General features: G+C 50.8%; 1 protein-coding gene across 1 annotated transcript in view; it reads left to right on the top strand.

Annotated features, from left to right (window-relative positions):
- Positions 1-4,032: 4,032 nt before the first annotated feature.
- Positions 4,033-21,489, top strand: part of SCMH1 (sex comb on midleg homolog 1 (Drosophila)) — a gene marked incomplete at its 3' end in the record, with an annotated part of 29,483 nt that continues 12,026 nt past the window's right edge. The window contains exons 1-4 of the mRNA XM_010080569.1: positions 4,033-4,095; positions 4,868-5,102; positions 8,672-8,760; positions 9,752-9,995. Coding sequence (XP_010078871.1) covers positions 4,904-5,102; positions 8,672-8,760; positions 9,752-9,995 — 532 coding nt within the window. The remainder of the gene's footprint in view (positions 4,096-4,867; positions 5,103-8,671; positions 8,761-9,751; positions 9,996-21,489) is intronic.

Genomic DNA, 21,489 nt, shown 5'->3' with positions numbered 1-21,489 from the left:
GTGCTGCCTTGATGCTTGTTAGCAGACACACATATGGGCTGCAGACTTTAATGGGATGCCTTGATCTGGGTAGGGCACGTTCTCCTTCACAGATGTGACCTGAGACGCACATGTATCGTTTCAGTTGGATTGATGACCCCTCGGGAGCCGAAATGCTAATGGAGCCCAAACCAGACTTCAGTTAAAGATATAAACAGAAACTCCGTCTTCATTTAAATTCTGGGCAAAAGATCAACATTAAATGCAACATGATTAGAATCCAAACACAAGGGTGCAGAGATGCATTGTTCACAGCTACTGTTGTTTGACCCCTTAGATGTGTGGAGTGTTTTGTTTGTAGTAAATATTTTTGAAGCTTAAGACATCAGAGCCCAAACCTGACACTCTGCCTGCAACTAATATCTCCCTTTGGCACAAGCAGACGGCAAGGAGCTTTCCAAAGACAAGCACAAGTGTCAGGCAGTCGCCCTCGGTAGGCTTTTCACAGCCGAGTTCCAGGGAGTTATATAGGTTTACAATCCTTGGCTTTTGTTTGGCTCACAGATGTAATTACAAAAACCTGGTGTTTCTCATTAAGCGTCCTTCTCTCATTTCTTCCTGTAAAGAAGATCTGATGTATATTATACGGAGGAACATGGGCCATTCAAACCGTGATCCTTCCAGTCAGTGGGAGTACGGTGTGCTCTGCAAGGAGGGGGAGGAACACGGGAGACAAGGCAGAGACCAGCCAAAAAAGAGGGTGATTTTAGGGTTGGGACGACTTTTAGCATATTGTACTGGAAGCCAGCAGCGGAGCAAGCGTTCCCCTTTGCTTTTTGGAGCCAGAGAGGATTTCAGTCCGTACTCAGCTCTGTCCTTGGACACTCCTGCTCCCTGCTTTTACACCAGTAAAAGGACCAACTTTAGGACTGGCTGAAGTGCTGGCTTTTCATGAAGCAAAGTGTTTCACTGGCAATTGGAGGAAAGCCTCCATGGTTTTTTGACCAACACTCAGAAAACATTCTCCAGTGTTACCTGCCAGATAAGAAACAGGCATCTTGCATCCTGTCCCTCTGCAGTATGGCATCCGATTTATTAATATGAATAAGAATATTGAGAGAACATAAAATACAAGGTAGCCAGTCTGTGCTAATGAGAAAGCCGAGCGAGATGTTCTCAATGTTTCCCTCTGGACTTATAACCTCTATACATAGCGAGCCTGTAAAATGGCATCAGCCCGCCCCCCGCAGCGTTGCCGTCCTGGCTGACAGCACGCCTGGCGTGGAGGATCCCAAGCAGATCTGTTTGGAGCTGAGTGTTGGAAATGAGTGGGGATCAGTCCAGTGAGCAGGATTTGGGGACGGTCCAGAGGAGCTGAGGTTGAAAGGATCAAGTGCGATGTGTCCATCTTCAACCATATGTGCTCTTTCTCCAGTACAGAGCTCAGGGCTTGTTCTCTGCTCCCCCATCAAAAAAGCCTTAAGTGCCTCCTGCTTTTTTCTATTTTATCAGCAGCTCTTTGTTGTGAAAAAACTCCCAACTTTTGCATTATACCATTTTCTTCTGATTCTTCTTGCAGATTTTAGGTTGAAGCTGATCGTATTTGGTTAAGTGTACTTTGAAATTCCTGCTTGAAAATAATCCTCCTGTGAGCTAACTACTGTTACTGGATTAATTTAAAATCGTTCCCTACGTTGTGCACAGGGCTCCCTCTTGCACTAAGGCAGCAGTGGCAGCCTCCAGTTCCAGTGTGCAGTTTCTGGCTTGGCTTGAGACTAATGGAACTAGTTTGGAACTAGATGATCTTTAAGGTCCCTTCCAACCCTAACTGTTCTATGATTCTAATCCTGAAAAAGAAGTGCAGTCCCTAATTGTGCTTGTCATGCCATCGTTATGGCCGATAGTGAACAGAGAAGGAGGGCAGGCTTAACTCTGCTGTATCGGCTCTGTGGTTTCCTAGAGTTTAGAGAAGTCTTTCTGCTGCTCCTGCTTTTCTTTGCAAAATAAGTGACCAGAACCATGAGTCCTAAGTAGCTGCAGTTCTAAGTGTTGTGTGTGTGTCTTCATATGGTGGTTGGGTCCCAACAGGCTCTAGAATTAATCTCAAATAAGTTCCATGTCCAAACACTATTTTTAGAGGCACACAGCTGTCTCAGAAATTTACTGCTCCTGCTGGGATTGTGCAGCGTTGATCTCGACTGCGGCATGAGCTGCTGCGGGGAGCAGAAGGGCCTCGCCTGCTTCACAGGGAGTGAAAAGTGGAGGGATTAAAACCATGACTACTTTTAATAGCGAGGGATTGAAAGCAGCTGAGGGGAGGGGAGGGTTGGGGTTTTTTTTAAATAAAATTGTCAAGTGCAGCTGATCATTTTCAAGATGCTTGCTTAGGCCCTGGGGCTGAGGCTTGCACTCCTCACCCCGGTGCTGTCACCACGGGCATCCTCTGTGCTCCATGGACAAGGGCCTCTGAAGGGCCACCCCTGTCTGAGACGAGCCCAGGTCAGCAACTGGGGTGGAGAGGTGGGATGTAGCAAGATATTTCCATGCCAAGAGTTCCTGGGCTTGCTTTGGCTGGGTATTTATTACACATTATTTATACAAAGAGTTTCATTGACGTAACCAAGTGTAAAATCTTAATCTTCCCTTAAAGCAAACTAATTTGGTTTTTGTGAGAGCATCATTGCAGTGAATCACTGAATTTCTTCAATCACCCTGATGTGAGACCTTTGGCTGAATAGAAAACACGTGCCAAGGGATGGAAACGCGTGCTCTAGGAATGGGGAGCTGCTGTCAGAGTCTAAACAGAAATGCATTCAGCCAGTGTGGCAACAGAACTGTTTCTTTTTTCTGTTAATTTCCACTATATTTAACAGTGTGCTAGTCATCTGCGTGGGAAGTGGCGAGAAAGCAGCGTTTCTTTCATTTATCCAAAGCTTGTAGATTATCCAGCCCTTAAGGCTTCTCTGTGCACGAGTCAGAACTGGAGCCGTGTGCTGACCTTACGGCCTGAATCTTTAGAGGTGTTGTGTGCACTGCAGTAGCTAAAACAGCTCTTAATACAGCTTTTGTTTTGAAAACAGACTGATTAAAAACTTGACGTGAATAGGGGAAGTGGTAGCTGACTCTTTTAATTGCGTTGCCACCAATGCTCTTGAAATGACTTGCAAACAGCCGTCTCCCGGGAGCCATGCAGATGAATACAAGCTAATGTCATGCTGGAAGGATCCTTTCCCAGCTGCTCAGTTTAAATAGCAAAAGTCATGATTTGCTGGGATCATGGGAGCTTTTAATTCCTCATTTAATAACAGGTTTCCCTGGATGGCATATTGCTTTTGCCCTCCCTGCTGTACATGGAAAAGGTGCAGGCGAGGATAAAACCGTGCTTCCCCCAGCAGCAGCGCTCCGTGGAAGGGGCTTTGGTGTTGGATATGAGCCACTCTGTTCAGTAAATACCTGTTTGGAGGATCCCTGCTCCCATCCTCCCCAAGCTATGGGATCTGTGTCCACTTCAAAAAATGAATTGCTGACCCATCCACTAATTGCTGGGGACGAGCTGATGCCTGCTCTGAGCGGCTGTGTGCGTGCTGGACCGGGGGAACTGCAAGGTCAGCACAATGCAGAGTTTTCTGTAGATTTGGGCTGCTTTTAGCCTACGGTGACTGTTCTTAGTCCCCAGACTGAACAATGTGTTTAACAAATGATTTTAAAGGAGCTGTTGTCTGGAAGACTCCACGGATTCCCATTGGGGTATTTTGTATGAAGTTGTAGGTTGTTACCCTCACTTTCTGCAGACCCTCCTCGGCAGCGTAGAGGCAGTGAGATGCTGTAGGCAGCACCGTGCTTTGTTCTGCCTGTCAGCTGCAGTTGTAAATCTTCCCTGGTCACAAACATCAAAGGATCTTGATGAAAACGTGTTGCCTGTGAGCACCTCCTGTGTGAGAAGTGGAGAACTGCTGGCGTTAGGAGTCCAGCCATCTCTTTTGCTGAGATTTTTGCTCATCAGTTCCTATTTGAATCCTTTTTTTTTTTTTCCCCCTCTTCTCAGGTCACTTTACCTGGGAGAAATACCTGAAAGAGACATGTGCCATCCCAGCTCCTGCCCATTGCTTCAAGCAGGTAAGAGGGTGAATGAAACCCAGAAAGGCCAAAGGCGATGGTCTGTGGGTGACTCGGGAGTCCTGTGCCTGGAATAAGCCCCTTTTTTTGGCAAGGAAGATGCTTAAGGATATCAGAGACTTAACAGAAATCTAAGTTTGCTGAAGCACAGATAAAAAAGATATGTTCAGGCATTGCAAATATTAGAGTAATGCAGAAGGCAACTCTCAGGTTGTTTCATGAATAGGAACACGAGAATCTTTTTTCTCACTGCTGAGCACAATGTCTTGGAGAAAATGTTCGCAGTAGGCTGTGATCCAGGTTTTGATGGCTCCTGCGCAGCAAGGAGATTTTCTTCAGCATTCACCAGGTCTTTGTGAATTGAATAGGATCCCCCGGGCACTGGGTACCCGAGCACCGAGGTGATAACGTTGAGTACGGGGGATACAGGGGTGAATTGGCATGGCACCCCTGCATCCAGACAGAGGGGCAGCAGCACAGAGGAGCATCTGTTGGGGTCTTGGGTCGGGGGGTGATTCTTCTGAGATGAGGGCTAAAAGAGGAGAGTAGGGCTAGTTGTCTAGGTGATGCGGTACTGGAAGATGGTGGTCTGGGTCACAGATCTGCTGGCGCTTGCCAAACTTTCTTTGCGGCTCCGTGGTGTCTGCTCCCATGCTGTGCTCGGAGGATGCTGTGGGTTCTTCAGTAGAATCAGTTTTGGTGCTTTCTGACTGCGATGGTGCATATATGGGAAATGCTGTCTCTAACTGGGTCCCTGTTCCTTTCTTTGCAGTCATACACTCCACCTGCAAATGAATTCAAGATCAGCATGAAACTAGAAGCCCAGGACCCCAGGAACACCACCTCCACCTGCATTGCCACGGTGGTGGGGCTGACAGGCGCACGCCTCCGCCTGCGCCTCGATGGCAGCGATAACAAGAATGACTTCTGGCGCCTGGTGGACTCTGCTGAAATCCAGCCCATAGGAAACTGTGAGAAGAACGGAGGGATGCTGCAGCCTCCACTGGGTGAGCTGAAGTTCACTTGTCCAGCAAGCACTTATATTATCTGTGGGGAAAACCCTAGGTTTTGGGGTTTTTTTTATTTCTGTGCTTGAGTCAGAGACCCATGAACTGCCCCTGCTTATCACTGTGGTGTAGACCAGCCCTGTTACCTTGGGCTGTTAAACAGATGTGTCCCACACCAGCTCTGTATTTCCACGTGGACATCGTGGCATGGAGAGGGAGATGCTTTAGAGTGCAGATGAAAGAGCTTTTTGCACCTAGGTGAGCTGCTCACATTCCTTGCAGCTCAAGCTCAGGATTAACACCCGCTAACCGTGCTCTTCCGCCTTCTGAAATTCTGCCTGTATATCTCCAAGGAAAAACACATTTTCCGCCCATTTGTGTGAAAGAAGGACAGAGCCCCTCTGTTTCCCAGAGAACACATAAGCAATCGAGGGGTGCCCCGAAGTCCTGGTGACCCAGGGGTGCAGGCGGTAGCGTTGAAGGCAGAGCAGCTGCGATGGCCTTTCCTGGGTGATTTCCTGTGTAGGGACAGGATGAATCCAGGTTCTTTTTTTTCTGGGAGACACCAGACCGTCACACAGGCAGCGCTGGCCCATAGCTTTAGCAATGCCTCGATCTCTGGCCCTTCGCTTTAGGCTTCTGATCCTGCTTGCGAGCGCTGTCATCTCAAAGGTGTGCTTGACATGAAGCAGCTGCTATCTGTCAACGCTTTCCCCTGTGCTCCCCCTTCGAGCTGAGCGCAGGGCTGGTGTCTGGGTGGAGGTGCTTTGCTGGGGATCTGTAAATCTTGATGGAGAGAATAACCAAGAGAGCAATTAGGGCTGAGGCATCTGCTGCATCGTTGCTAGTCCTGACACTGTGATTTCAAAAGCATTTAAATTTTCATTCGTGCTGTCTAGGTGTATTTGTGCCCAAGTGTCTTTGGGGCAATAACAGGTTAGCTGGAGACCATCTGATGGGGAAACATAATGTCTGAAGAGATTCCCGGTGATATAAGTCCTGTCTCATATAAAGGGATGCTTGCAATATTTCATCTGTTTATTTATTTAATTTTGCTTGGCTGCAGCTTTATAAATAACCTGGACAGTCCAACACTTCTTCCAGTCTTCTCTTCAGTTAAACACACATTTTTTTTCTTTGACACTGGCCAAAAGATCAGCCCCTGATGAGCTGATTTGCCGGTTCCTGATTAAGCGGCAGGATTAACCTGCTTTTGCATTCTGCTACCGATGATTTTTGAAGTGTCTTCATAAATCTCTCTCTTAATTAGCACATCCCCAAATAATATCAAGCCAATCTGTAGCGATGCAAGAAACCTTCAATAGGATACCTTGAGTTAGGAATATTTTTATTCCTGTTTTTTTCCTGGAGTACCATTTGTGAGCTTTGATGGAAATACAGTCCAAATTGCAGTGGGTCACTTGAGACTGACCTTTCTGAAGAAGGAAGAAAGATGAGCAGGGGCCTGTTTTGGCACATCACACCACACGAAGCTGTGTGTATGCAAGTCTAATTATACCCTTTCCCTTCATAATTGCTACAGACAAAACCTGCTGCAGCTATTAGCATTAAAGATGCCGGTTTTTATGTTACTTTCATGCATGCTGCTGTCCCTTTGCAGACATCTCTTTGAAACCTTGGTCCCAGGGTGCAGCTCCCAGCTCCGGTGCCACCAGCCCAGGAGGCGCGGGTACCTGTCGGAGCTGGCAGCAATGGGTTCCTCCTGTGCCTTGCTGGATTTTGCCAGCAGATGGCAATAAATGTAATAGAGTTGCAGAGCAAAACTCATTTCTGACTGTGCCAGAGGAGAGGGTTCATAATATGGAAGTCTGTGTGCCCAGCTCTGATCTGTATCGCCTGCTCGGGCTGGGCTGGACAAGAGTGGTTCTCTTGCACCCAGTATAAAGACAGGGAACAAAGAGCTATTCTCCAGTTGTCCTTTCTGTCTGCAGAGTGCGAGAGCCCATACAAGCCAGCAAGGATTTTCTGTGTTCCTTGTTGTATTTTCCATGTATACACATCTACTGCTGCTCCCTTTCTTTACATAGATAATTCACGTAAAAGGTTATCTTTGCCATTCTGGGAGCTTAGCTCTCCCAGCCCCGGAGTTTGTGGCCAGCTTGTTTGGTTTCCAGGCTGCTCTGCCGGAGTTACAGGGCTGGCAGGGTGGCCGTGTTCTGACATTTCAACCCTGGCAAAAATTTGCCATGTTAATCATCACGGGATGCCCTCTGTCTTGGTCCAGTCCCAGAGTGTGCTGGTTTTGGCTGGGATAGAGTTAAGTTTCTTCACAGTAGCTAGTATGGGGCTGTGTTTTGGGTTTGTGCTGAAAACAGTGTTGATAACACAGGGATGTTCTAGTTACTGCTGAGCAGTGCTCACACACAGTCGGGGCCGTTTCTGCTCCTCACCCCTCCAGCACCTAGGGGTGCACAGGAAGCTGGGCCGGGACTCAGCTGGACAGCTGACCCCACCTGACCAAAGGGATATTCGGTACCATATGGCATCATGCTCAGCATGTAAAGCTGGGGGAGGGAGAAGAAAGAGGGGGACTTTTGGAGGGATGGTGTTTGTCTTCCCACGTAACCGTTACACCCTGCTTTGCTGGAGGTGGCTGAACGCCTGCCTGCCGATGGGGAGTGGTGATGAATTCCTTGTGTTGCTTTGTTTGTATGCACAGCTTTTGCTTTACCTGTTAAACCGTTTTTATCTCAACCCACAAGTTCTCTCACTTTTACTCTTCAATTCTCTCCCCCTTCCCACCAGGAGGGAGGGAGTGAGCGGCTGTGGGGGACTGTCTGCCTGCTGGGGTTAAACCATGACACAGGGTTACCTTCAAACACCACAGATACAGAAAGTGCGATGCCGTGTTCGGCTGAGCAGCAGAAATTGTCTGTACAGGAAGATGCGCACTTAGCAAAGATGGTGTTTTGTGATATCTGGAGAGTTCTGTTGGTTGTGCAGTCGTACTCAGTGCCATAGGCTCACAGCACGTGAATTTCCTTTTTTCTTCCCATAAGCCCCTTCCTGTTATTTCTCTACTTTTTTTTCACAGAAGGTGTCAAGCCAAAAGCTGCCATCCTTTCCTGTAATGGTTAAATCTTTTTCCCAGCCAAGTCACAGCCTCTATTTCTTCAGGTTAGCTTGCCTCCAGCTCACTGCAAGAGGTGGAGGAGGCCACCCAGCAGCTGAGATTCCCAGTTGAAGAAGAAATTTCATAACCTGAGCATCCACTTGCTGGTTCATGTCTCCCCCGTGTAGGATCACTGAAGCTGCAAGCACTAGCACTGCACAAAGTGCTCTGCCTGCATGGTCAATGTACAGACTCCTGTTATGATAAGCGAATATTGCAGTCAAACGTCAATTTCCGGATGTTTCTTTTCAACAACGTAATGTTTTGCATTCAGAGTATCTGGAAAAGGTCAAACCTGATTCTCCAGCATGAGGAGGAGGGTGGTGTGGGATCACAATGTGTGCCTGCTGCAAAGTTCCCATCAGAGCAGGTGGGTGCTGCCAAATCCAGTGGCCCTCACAGCCTTAAACTCTCCATCTCTGCTTCCTCTCCGCAGGCTTTCGGCTGAATGCCTCCTCTTGGCCCATGTTCCTTCTGAAGACTCTGAATGGAGCAGAGATGGCTCCTGTCCGGATTTTTCACAAGGTATTTTACTGTACTGTTTGCAAAGACACCCTTCTGGCATGTCCCCTTTACTGCAGAGCACAAAAATCACAGCTGGCAGCTCGTGTCGGGTCTGCTGATCCCAGAGGAGACGAACGTTGCCCAGCTTTGCCACGCTACTGCTTCTGTAGGACAGTCCCGTGCCCTCTGTGGCTGTGCTGCAGCAGTGCTGGGATGCAGACAGAGGTCTACCAAGAAAGCAGCTTGGGCTTCAGCACTTGGGCTTGAGAGATGCGCTTGTTTTTCACCCGGGCTGCAGGTGCTACTCAAAGTCAGGAACGCAATATGGGGAAGTCAGCACCTCTGTCTGGAACTTTTTAATATATCGGAGCTTGTAAGGAGTGCAAATATTGCTGTGAGGCAACACTGCAAGTGTGATTTTGTAGTTTGTATTCTCACACCCTTAGTGAAGTCGGAGAGAAACAGAAGCCAGTCTAGAGGCGTGTGCTGTGGTATGGGATGGTTGGCATGGCTTTAGTGTATCTCAGGTATAACAGACTAGGAAGAGCAAGCCCCAGATAAGGATGGATGGCGGATCTCTCACATGTCTAGCAAAGCTGAAGGTGGGGGAAGAATGATGGAGAGAGACTGTCATATCTCAGGTTTTCCTGCTCTGAGATAACAAGGTGAGAGTATCCTGCAGAGGCTCTTTTCTTAGGAGCTTTATTTTCTGCCTGTGTTGCATGACACTCTTGTCGCAGGGTGCAGTGGTCACGCAGCACTGTCTGGATTTGATCCAGCAGGCGGGTGATGGCAGAGCAGTCAGTAGGGGATTTCCTTGCCTCTTGACTCAAAGGGCACGTGGTTGCGTAGCTAGGCCAGCCTGTGCACACCTAATTGGGGTTCAAATCCAGTCCGCTAGCTCCCTTCTTCATCTGCTCGTGGAGGTGAGTTTGCTGATAGAGGGGACAGCCCTGGTCTGGGGAGGCACAGGCATATCCTCTTTGAGCACATTTTCAAATTCTCCTTGTAGGAACCACCATCTCCATCCCAAAACTTCTTCAAGACAGGTATGAAGCTGGAGGCAGTGGACAGGAAGAACCCTCACTTCATCTGCCCGGCCACCATTGGGGAGGTGAGAGGTTCTGAGGTCCTCATAACATTTGATGGCTGGAGAGGTGCCTTCGATTACTGGTGCCGATATGATTCCCGGGACATCTTTCCCGTAGGCTGGTGTTCGCTGACTGGAGATAATCTGCAGCCCCCTGGAACAAAAGGTAAGGCCCACGTTGTTGCTTAGCTGTCTTCCTACTCCGCTCAGCTCTTGAAGAGCAGCAAAACAGGCAGAGGCTAGCAGCAAGGGCATCGGGTGCCCTATCTGGCTTTCTTACGCTGCTTCATGTGTGGTAAAGGTACAGATGATGAGACCTATTAGCAGTGTAACAGCCTGGCGTCGAGGCGCTAAGGAACAGCCGTCCGTAAAGACGGGCAGGACGATGGCTCTCTGGAGGGATGGTGGTGCTGTGCGACATTGCTGAGGTCTGCTCCTCTTCAGGAATTTCCTTGGAGTCTTTCCTGCGTCTCTGAAACACACATTCCTAGGGACATTTTCACAGGGGGACTGGGTTGTTTGTGGATATAACAAGGGAATAACGAGAACCGTTAAGTTGCAGGACTGTGCCTGTTTGTACTTCTGACGGTGTTCTCTTGCTCTGCCGTGTGCTGTGATCTCTCCTGTGAATGCAGAAAGAGCAGCAGGTCTGAATCGGATTGTGCTTGCCTTCTTCCTAGAACCATGATTGTTGATTAGGAATGGTATTGGGCAACTTGCTGCCTTGCAGAGGTCCGAGTGTTGGCTGGTGAGAGTTTCAGCTGTGTCTCTAGCTTGCTAGCATTGCAGTTGTGTTTAGGACCGCGGGAGCTGCTGTGTCCCTGTGAAATGGGAAGTAGGACAGCAACCTCTCTGCTGGAGCTGAGGGATTACTTAGAAGAGGCATTTCTCTGATGAGACTGTTCCTCTTGAAAATCTCAGGTCAGCTTGTGCTAACCCATCAGGCTGGTGCTTTCCTGCTGTCACTTGACGTGAGCCAGTTCTGTCCCCCGTGCTGCAAGGCTGGTGTCGGCGTAGATCGCCTGCGGTTGTCTCACATGGCCTGTCTGCAAGCCAAGCTGCGGGCTCCGCTCGGGTGAAGATGATTTCTGTTATGGTTTGGAACTGAAAGGCACTCTCACTGTTTATCTTGGATTTCTGCATTTGACCTTGATGTTCCCAGCCTCTCCCTTGCTTCCTGCTGTTTGTTTGCGTCCTGCCCGCTGCCGCCCTGCAAGAGCTGCTGGGGACCTGCCGGCTGGTGGCTGACCTCTTCAGCAGTGTCCTGGAGTCGGGGGCTCTTGCCCAGCGTCTCCGAGGTGCTTCGCAGGTACTGCACAAGTGGCTAAAGACACGTTTGTGTTGGGTGGGAGCTATCCTCGCAGCAGACTGGGGGTGGAAGGTTTCAGGAGCAAGGTGGAATCCTCCTTCCCAGGAGAAGTGGGAACCTCCGTCTGACCCAGCGCAGGCAGCTCTGTTCCTCTCCAGCCTCCCTGTGCCAGGGGCTGAAGCTGTGAGCAAGCAGAGCATCCAGAAATAATGCCCCATCATGGAGGTGACATTGTGGCCACTTGGAGGCATCTCGAGAAGCATTTGCTTCCCCCCTTGGCAGGCAGCAGTGACAGGCTCTTCCTCTCCCATCGGCTCCATCGGCAGCGGCTCTGCAGTTCCTGCTCATGTACAAAAATAGTGACAAAAGTCACATCTCCCTGCTCCCAGGCAGAGGCAGCCCTTGCTCTCAGGCAGATTTCTGCTCTCTTTGCCATGCTTTTCAAGTACTGGGGCAAGAGCAAGGATTGGCAGAGGTTGCATGAGCCACACAAAAATGCCGTGGAGTTGAGATCAGCCTTGTCTTTGTGGTATTTTACTTTCCTCTCTGTGGCTACTGCCTCCCTTTCCTGCCCCAGACTTTCCGATTTCCACTTTGTGGGATTAAACCAGAAGAAGCAAGCCCTGGGAACTTTCCTTTTCTGTAATTAAATTCCTCCCTTGTTCCTTTACTCCCCAGCCCTGCTTTGGAGGAGGCTTGGGCACAGTCTCCCCAGGACCCGAGAGTGCTGCTCTTGGCAGGGCTGGAGGATGCTTCGCCGCAGAGGGATCCCCCTTTCCTTCAGCTCCAATAAAGCTTCCTTGTCTGCCAGCCTGGAGCCTGCAGGACCATGTGGTGGAGTCAGGGATGTTCCCTTTCCTGCTGGAAATTCCCCTTAAATCAGGGAGACCCATGGAGACCTGCTGGAGGTTGGTGCTAACCCTGGTTATCGTGGGCTCTGCTCACATACCAGACTGACTGTCTTGCTGTGAGCCGATGGGTGCCGGCAGGGTGAGATGCTTGAGGGAGCTGAGAAGCCTGCGAAGAGTTAACTCCATCAAGACTGATGGCTTCCTGAGCGAAAAGAGACCTCCTGAAATGAGCTCATGTTCAAGGGAAGCAGAACTTCAAAGAGGCCAGGCATGTTTATTTAATGCTGGTAACTTAATTCAACTCTAATCTGTCCCTTCTGCTGGTTGCCAGCAGAGGTGGAGGGTGCGGGGCTTCTCCCAGGCACATCCCCTCTCTGGCTCCGGGGCCTCCCACTCCCACCAGTGTTTGCTTAGCTGGGGCCCCAGCCACACCGACGGGAGCTTTCAGGAGGGAAGGTTCGTGTGTGAAGGGAGGAAAGGGAGGTCAAACGGCGAGGAGGAACAGCTCTCTGCACACCAGGTTGGTAATTACATCACTGTCAGGTTGCGCTGTCTGTGCGGTGGCCTGCTGGGAGAGCTCCGCTGCGGCCGGCGGACAGATGGCTCCAGGCTCCCGGGCATCTCCTGCAGCTCCTCTCTCAATGCAGCACAGCTTGAAGCTGGGGGGTTCAGATAAAGCTGTGCTGCCGGGGAAACCTAGCTCCAGGGCTGCCTACGCACGCGGTCGGTCCTGATCCCCTCTGCTCCATATCAGCCTGCAGGCTGGGGTTGAAGGTCAGCTCTGCTGCGCCTACAGAGCAGGGTGAAATGCAGCAGAGCTCGTGCTGTGTGTCCTCAGCTTCGCCACACCAGCTTGGCAGCAGTCAGGGAAGGCAGGTCCCCGTGACTGTCCCAAAGGGAGCGGGGTTTCTGTGGGTGTGCAGCTTCCTCCGGCTCCCCACCCATGGCAGCGGGGCGCTCCCGGCGTTGTCTCTCGGGGAGGAATCCCCCCTCCGCTCTTCACACGTAGCGTAGAGCATCTTGTGTGTCTTTTCATGCCTCTGACACATGCTCTTTACCCTCAAACACATTCCCTGGGCTGTTAGGGTACAAGGTGAGCTGGACATCCTGTAAAACCGAGTGCTGGATGGCAGCTTGGAGCTCTGCTCGAAGGGCAGCCTGTGTTAACGAGAGTTTCTGCAGTTCCCTTGCACAGGAGGTGCTCATGGCTTGTGGGTTCACTTCAGAGTTTCAGAAATGAGCTTTTTTTTGACTGTTTCCAGAAGAGCTGTTTGCACACCCGTTCTTAGTGAGTCAAGCAGTCAGCATACAGAAATAATGTTTGAGAAGTATTAATCTATCACAGCAAATATACATAAAACAGACAAATTAAGCTTCCATGGGGAATCGAACCCAAGCTTACTGACAAGGTTTTGGACTTTCCTGTTGCACGGTGGGGTCAGAGTTTCAGAATTAGGGCAAAACGGAGGAGAATGGTGTTTCCCCATCTTTAGATATTGCAGCACCCGAAAGCAAGGCCAGAATACACTGCGTGCACATCGCTTAACGGTGTGGATTTTTCAACGGAAGACCCTGAAGGTGTGTTGAGTAGGGAAGGAATTATCCACATCTGCCAGGCCTGCGTGCTTTTCCCTTTGAGTCACGTAGTGACTCAAACTGACATTGCAGGAGATCCTGTGCAGGAGGTTGGCTGATATTCTCAAGCTGAGAGCTCCAAGGTTTAGATTGTGATGCACGTAAGTGGTGTACGGGTCTGTGCAGCATAGCCGTGTTAGGCAGAAATGTAAATTGGGAGGAAAGCAGAGATCGAATGAGTAAAACGTGGAGGTCAGCTGTTGTGGCTTAGCCCCCGTGGGCAGCTGAGCCCCCCCAGCTGCCCGCTCAGCCCCCCAGCAGGATGGGACAGAGAATCAGAAGGGTAAAAGTGTGAAAACTGCTGGGTTGAGACACAGACAGTTTAACAGGTCAAGCAGAAGCTGCACGTGCAGGGCAAAGCCAAGCTTCCCGTCGCAGGGAGGCGTTCAGCCGTCCCCAGGACAGCGGGGCTCCGTCGGGCTTGGGAAGACAAACGCCATCGCTCTGAACGTTCCCCCTTCCTCCTCCTTTCCCCAGCCCCTCTTGCTGAGCACGGCGTCACACGGGATGGGACAGGCCTTTGGGCAGTTGGGGTCAGCGGTCGCGGCTGTGCCCCCTCCCGGGTTCTTGTGCACCCGCAGCCTACGCGCTGCCGGGGCGGCGTGAGAAACAAAGACCTGGACACTGCGCCAGCCCAGCGCAGCAGCGGCTGAAACATGGGGGGTTACCAGCCCTGGTTTGGTCACAGATCCACAGCACAGCACCATAGGAGCTGTTTTTACAGAAATTTAACTCTAGCCCAGCCAAACCTAGTACAGTATTTTTGGAAAAAAACTTTTTGCATGCGTTTTGCTTTTTCTAAACTTCCTGCTCCTGGAGGAGTCTGTGGGCACGTCAAGATTTCACGGCTCGTAAATGGGACAGAAACAATCCTGCTCTTGGGTCCCTGACATTAGTGGAGCAGATTTGGAGAGCTGCTTTGGAGAGTCCCTCTCCATTATAAGCAGTACAGAAAATCGATGCTGAGGATCGACCTAAAGAATGAGGATTGTTGCTTAGTTACTTTAAATCATGTCTGGGTAGAAAGAGAGCGAGAGAGACGCACACACAAACGGAGGTGCTGCTGCTAAGGGTCAGGGCTAAACGGATTGAGGAGGGAAATAGAAGACTGTGGTAAAAATCACTGAGAAGAAAAAGGAAAGAGATAAGAGGCTGGTTAATAATTGTAGTTTCCAGGGCCACCTGCCCTCAGCAGGGGGGTGGGATGAGGGAGATCCCCCATCAGCCAAGGCATGGTCTTGTAGGGAGGAGATGTGGCTGCCTCTGTTAGCCATGGGAACATGGGGGTTTCACACCCGATCCCAGAGCAGAGGAAAGTTCAGGTCTTTGTAGTCAGGGAAACTCAGCTTGGAAGAGGATCCATGAGAAGTTCTTTTCCTTTCTGAAGTGGTTTGTGGGATGGAGAGCTGTGAGCCCCTGCGGGAACAGAAACCAAGCCAAGGTCTTGTCAAGATACCTCTGGGAGGCTGCTTCCAGCGCTGAGCTCTTCACCCGAGGAGGTGATGTACTGCAGAGTCTGTGTGTGCCAGGTAAAGGACGCGGGCTGTGAAAAAGGGACTGAGCAGAGAGGATCAGGGCTTTCTGCCTCTGTGTGCTGGCTGTGGGCACAGGGGTCTTTGAGGTTTTCTGCAGGATCTGGGTCTTTACACAAGAAAGCATGTATAACTTTTTATGTAAACCTTAGCTTTAAATTTCGAAGAAATGCATGCATTTTTTCTGGGATTTATGCTGCAGTATCAGGAACTTTAGCTGTAATTTGCCTCAAAAGGTGTGAGCCGTTTACAGGCACCCCAAGCCCTGCTTACAGGTGAGCGCTGGTGGCTCTGTGCGTGATCCAACAGTCCTGCTGCTGGAAGATGCTGTGGCAAGGACATTCTTCCCTGGTCTGTTGAAAAACAGCTCATTTTCCAGGTCCTAAGAAGTCCAGATTTAATCTAGCTGCACGAAGCCTTCCCCACACAGATGCACACACACACTCCTTCCGCTGTAATAGCGTCCCTTGAGTCTGCTCGCCCGTGTTCAGTGCAGCGGTGCTGGCAGGCAGGGAAATCCCGTAACCCTAAAAACAAGGATGCAGGGACACACGCAGCCTGCACCAACCTGCCTGCAGTCCAGTACAGCTGTCAAAGTCTGTAACTCAGAAGGTCCTTGTGCCGTTCCTCCATTTGGGCCATGCTGGGTTCCTCTGGAGTTTTCTGGTAGGTTCGTTACACCCTTCGGGATGCTCAGTAACGGAGAGAGGGGTGACGCTGGACTGGGTTGCGAAAGGCGCAGCAGTGAAAGTGTTAAGGCTGGGCGAGCAGAGCTGGGAGCAGCTCCAGCCATGGAATTTGGAGGAGTTGCTGCCTTGGCACCAGCCCAGCGGAGAGGCTCTGAGCCCAGCCGCCCAGCCAGGTCGGGGAGAACTAATACGGAGCACGTCCTCCCGGCTGCTGTGCCAAGGCTGCCGGGGAGCTGCAGCGAGCGTGCTGGGGACCCCGGTGCTCAGCGCGGTTAGACAGCGGGCGCTTGCCTCGACCGCCTTCACAGGGCTCTGCTGTGGGCTGTCAGCACCGCTGCTCCCTCTCCCTGGGCTTGGCTGCCTCCAGAGCGTTTCCCTCTGCTTGCAAAGCAAGCAAAAGTTAATAGTTTTAGATAGTTGCCATGGGGATATGGTGAAGTGGAGCTCACATCCACTCTAGGAGTCGGCAGCTGTTGCACACGTTGGACAGCCCACCCGTAGCACCGCAGAGACCGCAGCGTGCTGGCCTGCCCTGGCGTGGGTGCTGTGCCGGCAGCGATAGCTCCGGGAGGGAACAGAGAGGCACAAAATGCTGCCCCTGGATAGAAAGTTCATGAAGTTCTTCATCTCTCACCACCGTTGTTGCCGTGTGATTTACCGGTTAACTGCTTGGTGTCTTCAAATGAAGGTGATGATCACATGCTAGATTTTCTGCCCACCGACAAAGGTAATGTGTATTTTATGACTTTATTTTTGGTGTTCCTTGGTTTTTCTTCCTCCTTCGGGGCAGGAACACGGTGGTGTGTGGGGGTGCCTCATGAGGAGTAGCTGGCAGGGTAGCACTCAGGTGACATGCCGTGCTTTACTGCTTAGAGGAGGAGGTAGAAAAATATTAATTACTGTCACTCCAGGAATGAGCTGGGATTTGGAGCTCGTAGGTCAAGCTGGGTGACGTTTGTTTGCATCGGGGTGGCTGGATTTGGGACCACACAGGTAGAGCTTATGTCCCGAAGGTTACACAAAGAAGTTCATCATTTTCTCTTTTATCCGTGAGTCTAATGCACATGCAGCCGTGGTACCTGTGTGTCGTTGCCTTTGAGATCTCTATCGGAAGATCCCAAGAAAAAACTCTTGAGCTGTTTGGAGCACAGAGCCAAGGTGCTTTGCAGGAATCTTGGCTCGGCTCAGATGTGTGTCCTGGAATACGTGTTGGCTTTGGAGGTCTGGGGGCTCGGACGAGAGCAGCCCAGCGCTGCAGGAGGGTGTGCTGCTCCCCCAACCCTCTTTGGGTGCTGGCAGTGCCCATGGTTCAGCAAACAGCAGATTTGTCATTCAGCGGGACCGGTGAGTCTGGCGTGTCTGAGACCTGGTGTTACTGTGTGATGTCTTGGCGCTGGCATGAGCCTCTGAGAAGAGGAGCTGACCTGGGAAAGGCGGAGTTTCCCCCGTCCCCCGGCTTGTCCTTATCTCCGTGTCTAGGCCTTCCTCCCAACTTGACTCTTCCTCACGTGTTTTATTCTAAAATATTTCATAACCCAGAGCGGCTGGGTTGTGTTTAGGATGTTTCCTTCCCTTTTCCATCCTGCCTCCTGGCCCAAAAGAGGATTTTAGAATCTCGGGGCGTTACTGAGTCTTGGCAGGATGTTTCTACGGGAGCGTCGCTGTTGAAGCTGTCGTCTCTCTGGGTGACTAGCGCTGGGGCCGCTGCTCCGTTTCTGCAAGATCTCTGACCAGTAACAACGCTTCTGCTGATGGGACGCGGTGCAGGGCTGTGCTTGTGTAGGCTGAAGGTCTGAGCGCTTTCGGGGGGAATTGGTCAACCTCAAGGAAGAGCAGCGCTCCAGGGCTTTTATGTCTGGGGGTTTAAATGTGTCTGGCTCAGGATGTCCTGAGCTGCTGGTTACAAGCAGGGCTGGTGTCTCTGTGTTGTAGTTTTACACAACTGCTCACTCGCCTGTCCCCCTCCTGGGGATGGGGGAGAGAATTAAAGGAGTGAAGGGAAAAAAGAGACTCATGGGTTGAGATAAGAACAACTGAATAACTAAACTACAGTAATATTGAAAATAATAATACTGATGATAATAGGATGTGTACAAATGAGTGACACACAGTGACACTGCTTACCACCCAATGGCCAAGGCTCAGCCCCTTCCCGGGTAATGCTTCTGGAGCAGGGAGAGTCCTGGAACCACAATCCTGGAACAGAGATAACAGCCCGAGTGTCCGAGAGCTGAGAGCTGAGTGAGGGAGCGAGACAGCCCTGGGAGAGGGACCACCCAGAGTGAGATGACCCGGAGCAAGAGAGAAGTTCCAGACCAACCATCACCTCTCTCCTGGCCGTGCCAGGCATGGGGTGGAACAGACCATCGGCCAGTTTGGTCTCAGTCCTGAACCTGAGGTCGAATCCTGGGCTGGTCACTGGGGCTGTGCTCCCTCCCAGCTCCTCCTGCCCCTGCAGACACGGGCACAGCAGAGAAGCTGGAAAGTCCTTGACTGTCCTGGCAGCAGCTCTGCCCGGCAGTGTGTGATCAGCTTCTGCTCAGCACAAACCCAACCAGCCTCACACCAGCTGCTGGGAAGAGAGGGAACTCTGTCCCAGCTGACACCAGGACACTGCCTAACCGTCCTCTGCTGCCAGGCTTGGAAGCAGAGTGAAATAAGTTTAAACTATGCCCAGTGTAACAGTTTGTGTATCTTTAGGAGAGCCACGGGGAGAGTTTCCCATCTAGATGAAGTGTTTTAAACAGTACTAAAAAGCTTTGCATCGAGGATTTAGGGCTCTGTGCCTAGTTTCTGCCTGTCACCAGCACACACACGCCAGCCCTTGTTGATGGGAGCTTGGTCCCTTGTTGGGATGCAGCTTCTGATGCGGGCAAGTGCCGGAGGAACCAGAATGCTGGACCAGACTCTCCTCGCAAAGGTCTGCAAAGGCTGCGCAGAGTTAGTGGGGTGGTTGTGGTTGGAGCAGCATACGGGAGAAATGAGCCCATTTGGGGATTTTTCACTGTGAGTTTATGGGAGCAAAAACATTCTATCATCTTCTTGTGGCTTACTGGGTAGTTTCTTCATTTTTTTTGTTTCCTCCCCATTTTTTGGAGAGGGGAAGTAAATGCCGTTGAACCCAGCTCTGACTCTGGCTTTGGGAACAGGTATAAGTTGCCACGGTGTGCATTTTTATTAAATCTAGGGACTTCGTAGTGAACATACAGCCCCACTTGTTATAAAGATCGGATCTTTTGTGGCTTGTCACAGCTCTCCTCTTGATTTTCAGTATTTTTATAACTTCTGAACAGCTTTAAAAAAGAACAAAAGCTGGAATAAACCGCACCCACCTGGCAGTCTCCTTGTTCTTTGTGTGCTGATATGTTGAAGGTGTTCTGCTAATATTTAACCAGGGAGCCAAGGCTAAAAAAAGAGCTTCAGAGACAATCAGAACAAGCAGAAACCCCAGGAACAGTCCGGAATAGCCTGAAAATGGCAAGAGCACAGAACCATTCTCAGCGTGGGATTTTGGAAACCCACTGGTAATTAACTCCCAGGGGCAGAAGACGCGATCGGATTGACTGTGGTGGCCGCTCATGCCACATACTTGCACTGAATGTGTGTCCTTGAGCCAGGTGGATATAAATAGCAGTATAGCCGTGCCGTTGCAAGCTTCCTGCGGGCTGTAAATCTGTGAAGAAACCGGTGACCTCTGTCCTGCTGCAGGTACCGCTCAGGCTGGCGTGGGCATGCTTGCACAAGATGAAGTCTTACCCAGTCCACAGGTTAGTTGCTTCCTAAGACCATGGCTCTGGGATTTTCTGGAGGACTGCTGAGTGGACGAGCTGTGTGTCAGCCATCCCTGGTGCTTTTGGCAGCCCTCGATGGGTACACGCTCTGCTGGTGGCCTCTCCTGAAGGACTAAGCCTGGAGGAGCTGCAGGATGATGGTTTTCTTGAGGTGTGTAAATGAGTTTATGTTTTGGGCCCCTCACCACAAGAAGGACATTGAGGGGCTGGAGCAGGTCCAGAGAAGGGCAACGGAGCTGGGGAAGGGTCTGGAGCACAGGGCTGACGAGGAGCAGCTGAGGGAGCTGGGGGGGTTCAGTCTGGAGAAGAGGAGGCTGAGAGGAGACCTCATCACTCTCTACAGCTGCCTGAAAGGAGGGTGCAGTGAGGGGGGTGCTGGGCTCTGCTCTGAAGGAACAAGTGATGGACAAGAGGAAACAGCCTCAAGTTGCACCAGGGGAGGTTTAGGCTGGATATTGGAAAAAATGTCTTCCCTACAAGAGTGATGAGACATTGGAACAGGCTGCCCAGGGAAGTGGTGGAGTCACCATCCCTGGAGGGGTTCAAGAAACGTGTAGATGTGGTGCTTCGGGACATGGGTTAGTGGGCTGGGTGGTGTTGGGTTGGACTTGATGATCCTTGAGGTCTTTTCCAATCTTCATGATCCTGTGTCGTCGGGGTTTGTGTCATTACCAAAGGTGCCAGTTCTGCTCACGTTCCATCTGCTGAACAGCTCCGGGGGGTCACAGGTGGGCTCTTGCGGTTGCTGCTGGAGTTCTCACCATGTGTCCATGGGCTCTGTTGTGCAGGAGTTGATCTCAGCCTGGCTTTGGGGTAATCAAATTAAGCTTGAGTATTGAAGTTCAGATTTTTTATTGATTTTGTTCTGACTTTGCCAATAAATATTGGCATTACCATTGCTCTTGGAGGTCCCCCATTGCCACTGTATGTCTTCTTTCACTTACTGGTGCATCCCCTCCATCAGGAGCTTGAGTTTCAACTCTGCTGATGTGTTTGTCATGCTGGAGCTGCCCGGCTCGGTTCTCGTCTGCTTTTTGTAGTTCAGAATTTCTCTGGTTTAGTTCCATCGCTGCTTCACAGCTGATTAGAACAACACACCGTTACAACAGCTTGATTTTTGCAGTGGACTGGAGAAGATGAGTCTAGTAGGAGAATCACAGCAAGCAGGAATCCAGGTCGTGTTGCAGACAGTTTATTTGGAGTAAGAGGTAGTGGGATGGGGACAGAAGGAAAACTGCTGATCTGGGATGTGAGGAGGGTGATTACAGACCAACTTGGCATTTGCTTGTCCTCTGCATTTGAACCATATGCCCCAGTAGGCTCGTTGCAGCTCGTTGTTGTCCTGCCTGGTAGCTGGACTGGAGGAGGATGGGTGCTCCAGACAGTCTGGGGGTGCTGGTAGCCCGTGTGTACTCAGCTGCACCTCCAAAGGAGCATCTCACTGGCCTTGCAGAACTGCACCCAGCGTTAAGTTGTCTGAGCACTGGAGAAGTGAAAAACAATGCTGGCACAAAGAGCACAAGCCAAGGCTACCGGCTTTGTGAAAATGGGCTGCAAAGATTGGCGGGCGCTGGCTCATACAGATGAGTATTTCTCTTGGGGTGATGAGGATACTCTGTGTAGAATAAATAACAGCGCGGTTGCAGCGCAGGCTGTAATTCTGCTGAGGGCTTCCCGTGCAATCCAGATCTGCATGCTAAATCCCTCGAACCAGCCCCACTGTCCAAAACTGCTCTTTTTCTCTGTGGTGTAAATGCCTGTGCCAGGTCTGTTCCCAGCATGGTCTTTCTGCTCCTTTGCTTTGCCTTCTGGGAGCTGGAAGAGGGGATGGCGGGGAGAAGAGGGGCTGAAAA

This window comes from Pterocles gutturalis, unplaced genomic scaffold (assembly GCF_000699245.1).
Source record: "Pterocles gutturalis isolate BGI_N339 unplaced genomic scaffold, ASM69924v1 scaffold23619, whole genome shotgun sequence".
In the NCBI taxonomy this organism is placed as follows: Eukaryota; Metazoa; Chordata; class Aves; order Pterocliformes; family Pteroclidae; genus Pterocles; species Pterocles gutturalis.
The sequence above is the reverse complement of the archived record's forward strand: the minus strand, read 5'-3'. Positions and strand labels throughout refer to the sequence as shown.